The sequence below is a fragment of the Malania oleifera genome, chromosome 1 (assembly GCF_029873635.1).
Source record: "Malania oleifera isolate guangnan ecotype guangnan chromosome 1, ASM2987363v1, whole genome shotgun sequence".
Classification (NCBI taxonomy): Eukaryota; Viridiplantae; Streptophyta; class Magnoliopsida; order Santalales; family Ximeniaceae; genus Malania; species Malania oleifera.
In genome coordinates, this window is record NC_080417.1 from 63,889,853 (window position 1) to 63,900,080 (window position 10,228).

Here is a 10,228-nt window from a genome sequence, read left to right on the forward strand (position 1 = left end):
GTATTATGTGATTATAGAATATCTTTAAAATTAAAAGAAAAATTTTATGAGATGAATATAAGGCCAGTTATGCTTTATGATTCAAAATGTTGAACAACTAAGAAACAACATATATAAAACATAAAAGTTACTGAGATGCATATGTAAGATAAAGTTAGAAATAAGTTAGGTATAACACCAATTGAAAATAAGATAGGGAAGGGCGATTTAGATAATTTAGGCATTTGAAACACATACCTAGTAATTAATTATTATTTTTGGCATGAAAAAAGGATAAGGGTAAGTTTACAATAATTTGGAATGAGTGAGAAAAGATTTAATAACTCTTAATTTAATAGAAAGAAACACTTTGAATCGGGTGAATTAGTAAAAGATTATAATCGATTCCACCTAATAGGATTTCTTGTTGTTTATCTTTTATTATTTTTACTATTACCAAATCTATTAATTGAAGCAAGGCCGCAGCGCGGCGCGCATAAGCTATTTTTTGCAGTGCTCAGGTTTATAGTACATTAAATGCCATTCTAATATAAAAGCAATAATTAACCTCCTCTGTTACCAAATCTCAACTGCCTGCAGGTACTCCAGACTCCCTCCGAGTTCATTCTGTTTCATGTGTTGCTCTCAACCACCTCCATTACCCACCGCCCGTACTTCAAAATTCAAAACACTTCTGCTAGGGTTTCTTCCTCCCTGCCACAGCCATCTATCAAGCTCCCCTGATTCTCTGCAAATTTTCAAGTAAGCATTGTTGGATTCTCTGAATATCTTGATTGCTCTGTTAGCTGTTGTCTTTAAATTGTTCTGCTGTCGCATCTTCGAAATTTCATACAAGATACTTGGAAGTTACTCGTTTTGCATTAGAGTTTTTTTTTTATTGAGATTTGTAGCACGGTCCACTTGGTTTTTTTGAACCTATTCTTTTGTGGGTTATGATCAAAAACTGGGTGAGCTTGAACTTTGACTTCTTGGGTTGAATACGGAGATCATTGGAGTGTTATTTCTTTTCTATTTGATTCAAGATCGAGTGCCTTTGTTGTGGTCTAAACTTCTTGCTATAATTCAAGATTAACTGCGTTAGTGATATGAACTCATTTCTAATACAATAGTGATCGACATGGTCCTGTTCGTGAATCTATTATGGGTATGAGGAATTTTTTTATGGAAATTTTCTTACTATGGGGAGTGGTTTTCGCAACTCTTGGTGCGGATGATTGAGAGGATGAATAGTTTAGATAGAAGCACATCACTCAACCGGCGGGCGTTGAATGTAAGCAGCCCAAAATTTAGCCGAAAGAGCTCAGTCTCACAATTTCGTTTCCTTGTTGTGATTGGATCGATTACTTCATTCCTTGTGGCAATTGCTGGTGGATATGTCTATGTCCTCCCTAATCTTGGTCAGGCATTTCATGGTTATGGGTTTTCTAGATTCAACAATACAATGCTAGGTTGCGATGTTTATGATGGAAAATGGGTTCCTGATGATAGTTACCCACTGTACAATGCTTCGACATGTCCCTTTGCAGAAAAGGGATTCAATTGCTTGGGTAATGGACGGAAGAATAAAGATTATATTAGATGGAGATGGAAGCCAAAGAATTGTGAGATCCCGAGATTTGATGTGTGGGTTATCTTGAAAAGGCTTCAAGGCAAGAGGATTGTTTTTGTTGGTGACTCTATGAGCAGAACACAGTGGGAGTCTCTGATATGCTTGCTTATGACAGGGGTAGAGGATAAGAGTAGCGTCTATGAAGTTAATGGAAGCAAGATAACAAAACAGGTTAGATACTTATGTGTACGATTCAGTTCCTTTAACTTCACAGTCGAATTCTTCCGTTCCGTTTTCTTGGTGGAACATGGTTGGGTTCCTAAAAATGTACCAAAGAGGATCCGTTCTACACTTAAATTGGACAAGTTGGATGTTATTAGCAAGGAGTGGGTTAATTCGGATGTTCTCATTTTCAACACAGGACAATGGTGGGTGCCAGGGAAGCTCTTTAAAACGTAAGTTCTGTTGTTAAGTATAAGCGGTGAGTCTGTTACCATTTTTGTACATCTGCTTGTAGGAACAGTGTAACCTTGTCATCGATGAAATGGAATCTGCTTTATTATTGACAGTACCATGCCAAACTTTATCAGCAATTTAAATCTGATTTTATTGTTGCATTCTACTTATATTTTGAATTAAGCATTTTTCCGTATAAGCATATCACATACCACAATATTGTAGATGCTGAGAAGAAAACATACTGTAGTATTGCAGGTTCCTATGATATCATTAATGAAATGGATTCAGCTTTACTCTTAGACCAAAACATTCCAAACTTTATCTGCAGTTTTAGTCTGATTTTATTGTTGCATGCTACAGTTTCTACTTATAACCACTTTGCCCCCATAAGCATTTTCCACTTCGCATTTTAACAGATACTGAGTTGAAGAAAACATACTGCATATAGTCCGGGTTTCTGTGGCATACTTTCTTTCTTAAGTGATTAATCCTAAATCCTACAATCATTCATTATTATGCTACATGGACAACGCCACCCTTGCAACCCCCCCTCCCCCCAAAGCCAAGAAAAAAAAGGGAAGTTTGGAGGAAATCAAAACATATAAATGGAACATTTCCAGAGACCAAACAATAGAGCACTCCCTTTAAGCTATTATGTCTTGTTGGCTGCAAAGTTCTCAGTAAGGCTTATCTGTTCTGGAATTCCATTACTATGAACATGAGGAATCTAACCTATGTAAAATTATATTCTTGATGAAATTGAAGTGAGAAAAATATCTTCTGGGGTGGATATTACCAGCCAGTTGCTTAGCTGCAGTCTCCTTCCATCAAGATTCAGTAAGCTAGGTTTTGCAGAAATATTAACACTTTCCTGTAGTGTTTTCATTTCTGACCATTTGGACTCTGATTTACCAATGAGACACTGCCAAAATTTCTGAATCAACTTTTTCTGTTGGTTGCCCTAATCAACGATATGATTTTCATAGTTAGAAATCAGTAATTCAGTTTAGATTTATAGCTTTATTAAACATGTTAAATGATTGTTAATGTGTGACCATTTTAACCAATGTGGCTTTTCCTTTCCTAAAGTAGCCCAAGTCCTATAACCCATTAGCAGGAAGGATGATGAGCATTCTTCTCACTGTAACTCCTAATTGACAGACATAATAGATGCCATAGTCCTATATTGTGCTAAATGGAGATTGTGTAGCCATTCCTAAGTGGTCGGAATTTAATTCCTAATTTTGTCAAGTTGAGCCAACTTGTACGTGTGCTAGAACTGGTGAAAGAACTCAATCACATTATCTTTGTATCTGATATGGATGCATTTATGAAACAAACATATGCATTATGCTATATTTATATTAGCAATCATGTGAAATTTTATTTTCTAAAATTCATTGTGCTGGGGTAGTCTTTGAATGAAGTAAACTGTGGGAATTCCTTCCTAATTTATAGTGGAAGAAAATATTATTAAGGAACAAAAAAGGGAGTGCTGCACGAATATAATTAAATGAAGTTCAAGTGGGTATATTCGCCCCCAAATGTATTGAATTTTGCAAAGGAACTTCTAACCACTTGGTTTTAATTTCTCCTTCCCTTTCATTCTCAATCATGGAATCTACTTGCTTCTATTTTTCAATTTTTTTTTTTCCTTTTCTGCATTTCCTTTGCTTTTTTTGAGGGAGACATCCTCCCTCCTGTTGTTCTTTTCTCATCATGTGAAGTTCATTTTCCATGAAAGAAAGCTGGGGTTTAGTGATTTAAGTGCATCTAAAAATGGGACAAAGATTTTTTTGTGCCTGCTTTTCCTTTTTTGTGATTGTTTGAAATTGCATGTATTGTATACCTCTCTCTCTCTCTCACTCACACACACATGCACACACACATTTATGTGTGTGTGTGTGTGTGTGTGTGTGTATTTTGGGGTTTGGGAGAGAGGAGGGATTGAGGAAACTTTTGGCCACTCAGTTGTAGTTTTCTCGTTCCCTTTCCAATATTGGAATCTACATGCATCTAAATTTCTTTTCCTTTTCTGCATTTGGCTTTGCGTCTTTTTGAAGGAGACATCCTCCCTCCAGTTGTCCTTTTCTCTTCCATAATAGTTCACTATCCATGAAAGAAAGTTGGGGTTTAGTGGTTTAAGTGCATCTAAAAATGGAACAAAGATTTATTTATTTTTTTCTTTTTGTGCCTGATTTTCCTTTTATGTGAATGTTTGTGAGTGCAAGTTTTGTATCTCTCTCTCTCTCTCTCTGACACACACACACACACACACACATATTATGTTGGGGATGTGACTTATATTTAGAGCGGATAAGCGGATAACATGTACCGGAGAGAGCTATGTGAAGCGAGAGACAATTGCATGAGAAGAGGTTTTAGACAATACGCAAGAGGACCTTTGCTTAGCACAAAACCGTCGACAGTTTCTGTCGGCACAGATTACATATTTTCAAATCGAGGGCTTGTAGATTGGGCTTATCTGGATGATTTTCCTCCGAGGGATTGCTACAGATGTAGTTTAATCATACTAGAACACTTCTGTATGCATTAATTTGTTATATAAACATCATTATGTAAGCTTAGATGAGATTAAGCTTCAAGTAAGCTTCAAATATTGTAGCTTTGACATTGATCATAGTGAAACCGAGGTTGCTGCCCCGTTGGACGTAGGCTATTGCCGAACCACGTAAATCTTGTTCGTTTTAGTTGTGTTTTTGGTTCTTATTATTGTTTGATTGCTTATTGAGTATATTTCATCATTGAGTGATTGCATTAGTGGTTGTTGATTTTTTCATGTTTGATTGTGTGCTTCCGCTGCGCGTGTTCAAGTTGACGAACGTCAACACATTAATAATTTTTTTTTTTTTGGGGGGGGGGGAATCAGGGAGGAGGTTTTGAGGAGGGCTGGCAGATTGGAGGGGATTATAGTTTTGGGAAGATGTTAGTAAGAGCTCACTAACGAGCCAAATTCAAAACCACATGTTTTGCATTTACATAAAATAAATATAATAAAAAAATATAAAAATACACTTAAAAATAACTTTTTAAAGAGAAAGAGTGAGTAAAGGGAGAAAATGTGCGTGCGTGTGTGTGCTTGCATGTGCATGGATGCATGTGTGTGTGAGAGAGTGTGAGAAAGAGATGGTGGTCATTAGTGGTTACAAATCCTAACCTTTTAGTTAAATTGAGTAATTGAAAGCCTGTTGATGCTAGGGGAAGGTTTTGAGATTTTGTGACCAAAAGGGAACGCCGAAAACTATTTTCAAGTTTCCTTTATCAGTAGTGTATGTGTTCAAAATTTACTATTCTAGTCATGCTGTTGTTCTGTATACCCATATAGCCTCATTGGTTTTTCAATTTATTCTCATCCAAAACCTTTTAAGACTCTTAATCCAATGCCATGCATGCAAAGTGTTGATGCAGTGTCGCTAACTATTGAAATCCTTACCCAAAATTTTTAAAATGAAAACATATATTTTCCTTCAGTGTTGTTTCCAATTAAAGTGGAGTCCATTGATTGAGGAGATCCACTGATATTTTATTGTTCAGAGAGTAAGGAGATCCAAATCAAAGAGTTTGAAACCTGTATAAGCTAGTTAAGGGTTTCTTTGGCATCACTATGATAAATTATGAAGATGAATACTAATACAAAAGCTAAAAACCAAAAGCAAAAACTAAAAACTAATGATAATTTTGGTAACATTCTTGAAACCGAAACAAATTAAAAATCTAATTGAACACATATTCATTTTTTCCTTCAATCAAATCACAACCATTAAATATAATTAGAATAATGAAAATATGAAAAAAGAAACACAACTTAAAAGATATTGAATTAAAATAGAATAAATAAATTATTATAATTTTTTTATCTGACTTTTAGTACTCCTGAAGTACAATGCTATTATATATAAAAGTCAAAAATGATTACATTATTTTTAGGATAAAAAAAAGGGTGTCCCCAACCCGCAAGGCTCCTCGCTTTGCAAGGGTAGGGGGAGGGTCATCACTATGTATGCAGTCTTACCCCTGCATTTATGCAAAGAGGCTATTTTATTTTTTAATTATTATAATATTATATTTTTATAATATTTTAAGGATGATTTTTATTACATTTTTTCATTTTTTAAGAATTTTTAAGGATGCTTTTTCAAAAAAAAAATTTGTACAAAGTTATTTAATCCTTAAAATTAAATGCTGGATATTGAAGGATTGTGTTGCTGGAATAACCAAAAGCCAGGGCAAGACGTACAACAAAAACTGAAAACCAATCTAGACAAATGTGTTTTTGCCACCAGTTTCTTTATTGTACTGCAACTGGAGCAGAAGTCAAAAAACAAAAATTGACACCAGAAAGCCCCAAAGTTTTAGCCGTTCCCTTGGGCTTTCCTGCTTTGTAGAGATTTTCCTAAAATCATCATTTATTAGGGTCAAGAAGGCACAGGTCTTCAGTAAGTTCTTTTTTTGTTTTTTTGAGTTAATTTTTCAATGCCCTATATGATCTTGTTGGTGGGAATTCAATTTTTGATTGGCCAACCAACAGCAGACTTCATTTATTTCTCAATGAACTTGTGTGATCTTCATAAGCACAGATAGTTTGTTCCATACAGGAAATAATCATATGATAGAATTCTGCTGTTGTATATTCTTGTAATTTTGGCAATGTTTTGCACAAGCAACAATGTTGTTTTTGGTAGATCATGAAATATGATGGTCTACGAGTTCTTTTTCTATTATTATTTTTTATATCTTGAATGATGAAGCCTTCATCCTTTTTTGGTTTGCTTGCTTGTCTTTACCTAGAAACATTCTGTCGATGCAGTATTGTAATTTAAATCAATCATGAATTACTGTCATAAGGAAACCCACTGTAATCATGGAGGGTGTGTGAATATTATTGCATACGCCATTCAATTTTTCCATGAGCTAAAAATATTATTTCTCTGCCACTAGAATCGCCTTTTAGATTTCTGTTACCTTCATAACATTGCTAATCTGTTCCAGTCTTGAACTGATCGTATCATAGAATTTTGCTCTTGAATATTCTTGTAATTTTGGCGATGTTTTAGCCAAGCAGTAGTTTTATTTTTAGTAGATCATGAAAGATGATGGTCTACTTAAGGTACAAGTGTTTTGTTTTTTTTAAATGATGAATCCGAGAAGTCTTAGTACTATTAAAATAAAAATGTTAGCAATAAAAGAAGATAAGCAGTCTTTGATTGAACTAGTGCATATTGTTCAGAAATCACAAGTTCAACACGCAAGGTCTTCTTTATAATGGATTAGTAACTCTACCAACTAGACAGCATTCTTAAAGCTCTGCGATCCCATTATGTGAATTTGTATGCATTGCCAAGTTCTTGCATGCATGTGCATGTGCACCAACACAGGCAACACCATTGACACTTTATTATGCACCAGTTTACTGCAGTCAGTAGAGCATTGCACTGTCCTGATCATTCAATTTGAGTCCATGGTTACTGGAGTTTCCTTGCTCAAAAATTACAATTGCAATTGTTTTTCATTCTGTATGCATCCCCAATAACCTCTTAGCACAATGGAGAGCTGTAAATATTTTCCAGTTTTATCATTTGCCCATGTTGCCAGAATACAAAAAATGAAACAAACTTATGGAATCCAAAATCTATCACATTATCAGTATTTTTGCATTTTTTTTCCATTTTATATGTACACTCATTTATGGACATGCTACCTGCAGTAATGTTATAATTGGCTGGAATCTCTGTTACATCATATATATTTATTTCACTAACACAGTTGTGGTCAGTTCATTTTTGTGTACAAGAAAAAATGATCCTAAATTGTACTTCGGACAGGGGTTGCTTTTTTCAAGTTGGAGGAACACTCAAGTTGGGAATGTCAATCTTAACTGCCTACAGGATTGCACTAAACACTTGGGCATCATGGGTTGAAACCATGATCAACACAAACAGAACACATGTTTTCTTTCGAACGTTTGAGCCATCTCACTGGAGGTACTCTAATAATTTGTTTCTCGACTGTGATTCAGTGTATGAGCTATGAAGTTGTGTTACACCATTTCAAATAGATGCATATAACAATCCAATTTTTTAGTGCAAAACAAAACACAGCTGCCCTTTGTGTAATAACTCTTTTTGCATACTTGCCAAATTGCATATCATCATAATCTCATGCTGCAGATGGTGCATAGTCACCTGTTTCAACACAACTAATGATTTTTTCTGTCTCAGTGATAAAACCCGTAGGTATTGCAATATCACCCAACATCCTATGTCAAAAACCCAAGGGAGAGACAGAAATCTATTTTCAGACGCCATATTGGAAGTAGTGAAGAATATGACAATTCCAGTGACCCTTCTACGTATAACTTCCATGTCAGCTTTCCGTAGTGATGCCCATGTTGGTACATGGAGTGACAGTACTACATCTGTGCCTGACTGTAGCCATTGGTGTCTACCTGGATTACCTGATATGTGGAATGAAATTGTCATTGCATACCTGCTTGCCAGCGATGGGCTTACACCACAGAGAACTGGCGGAAGAGGTAGATTCCATTCTCTTCTATTATTTATTTTTTTTTTCCACAAGTGCTTCCTGTTTTGGTGTTTGTTGTATAGGAAGGGAGTCCACTCAAAAAGCCTTTAGGAATTGTTTGGTTGTGATCTCGGCACAACGAATCCTGCTTCATTCTGATTTATTTAGGATAAATTTTCTTTTATAAAAGCACTCATCTTAGTTTTATTCTCACAAACTTAATGGCTGGCTTTTTCGGACTTGCTGTTGGTTTGATGTAAACATCATCCAGCTCTACAAATGCAGCTTTTAGTCTTTGTGCTATGTAAAATGAAACAATCTCAATCAGTTCTCTCCCACTCATTTGGTGTTATTCGTAATATCTTCAGGAAGAATTTATTTCAATTACCATTTCTTGTGGTGTCTAGCATGAGGTCCTTAAACAAATGTCATGGTCAATTTTACCCACTATAATGTTCAAAAATGTTTGCTGATGGTATTTAAGCATTCAATGGATGGGAGTATTGTGAATCATTGTTCTTTGAAATTCCCCCCTTTCTTCCCCCCACCCTCAAATTTAAGAAATAATAATAGTAGTGGTTATTTAGAATTGCCCTTTTAATTAGTTCTTTTTAATTGATGCAGATTGAACATTGGGGAAGTTGGAGTTTTCCTCTTTTTCTCTAGCTCTGGATTGGACAATTCTTGGGATGGCAGCTCAGAATTTAGGACAGCTTTGCCACGGAAAATGAAAATACTTTTCCTCAATTTAATTTTGTTTTTTTTTTTTTTAAGTTCTTTTGCATTGGAGAAGGGTCTGAATTTTTGGTCTCTGAGATGTAACAATTTTTTTGTCCATTTACGTTCACTGATCAACATGATAGGACGGTGTAACAACATAAAAAATCACTGCAATACAATCGATTCTTTTGGGTTCCTGCTGCTGCTTTAAATAAAATGATGATGCTATGAATGCCATTGCCTTTTAGCTGCACCTATGCTTTCAATTATCACCAGTCTTTCTTTCGATAATTTCAAGCTGCAAGGCAGAAACAAGTGTATGAGTGAAATTTTCAGAAAGTATTGTTATATAATTGTTTCTACCTGCGTAGTATGGTTTGAAATTGGAGAACAGGAGTGGGCTTCATGGTGAAACATGGCACACAAAAACGATTTCAGATTTCAGGCTACAAGATTTGAATCAAAGAGTTTAATATATTAATTACAGGAGATGTTTTAAAATAAACAACATTGTTTAGCTATTTCTTATGATAATTACATTAGCCTATAATATTTGCAAGCTTGAAGCTTGGAACTAGGATCTAGACAATATAAAACAAAATTGTTTTTCGTTTTGTTCTAATTTATACAAATTCAAATTTAAGAATCAAAATTCATACATTCAGACTTAGTCCAAGGGAATTTAGGGGTGGAATTCTTTTGAATTTTTTCAGATTTAAGAACTGAATTCATACATAAATTCATACATTCAAACTTAGTCCAAGGAAATTTAGGGGTGCGATTCTTTTGACTTTTTTTTTTTTTTTCAAATTTAAGAACTGAATTCATACGTACAAGGAAACTTGGAGGTGGAATTCTTCAGACTTGGCATTGGTTGCTAAGCTCCTAATTACTTTGTTTCATAAGTTAATATTGCTAGTGCTAATGCAATTTTTGGTAAGGAAGTCTTATCCAAAT

At 34.9% G+C, this 10,228-nt stretch overlaps 1 protein-coding gene across 3 annotated transcripts; it reads left to right on the plus strand.

Annotated features, from left to right (window-relative positions):
• The first annotated feature begins 537 nt into the window (after positions 1-537).
• Positions 538-9,468, plus strand: LOC131158687 (protein trichome berefringence-like 7). Of its 3 annotated transcripts, XM_058113555.1 has the most exons (5): positions 558-741; positions 1,110-2,004; positions 7,852-8,010; positions 8,248-8,561; positions 9,176-9,468. In XM_058113555.1, the coding sequence occupies exons 2-5, from the start codon at positions 1,211-1,213 to the stop codon at positions 9,178-9,180; spliced, it is 1,272 nt and encodes a 423-aa protein (XP_057969538.1). In that variant the 5' UTR covers positions 558-741; positions 1,110-1,210; the 3' UTR covers positions 9,181-9,468. The 3 variants fall into 3 exon arrangements, with proteins under 3 accessions (XP_057969543.1, XP_057969538.1, XP_057969545.1); XM_058113560.1 differs by having other exon boundaries at positions 538-2,004; XM_058113562.1 differs by lacking the exon at positions 7,852-8,010.
• Positions 9,469-10,228: the final 760 nt, after the last annotated feature.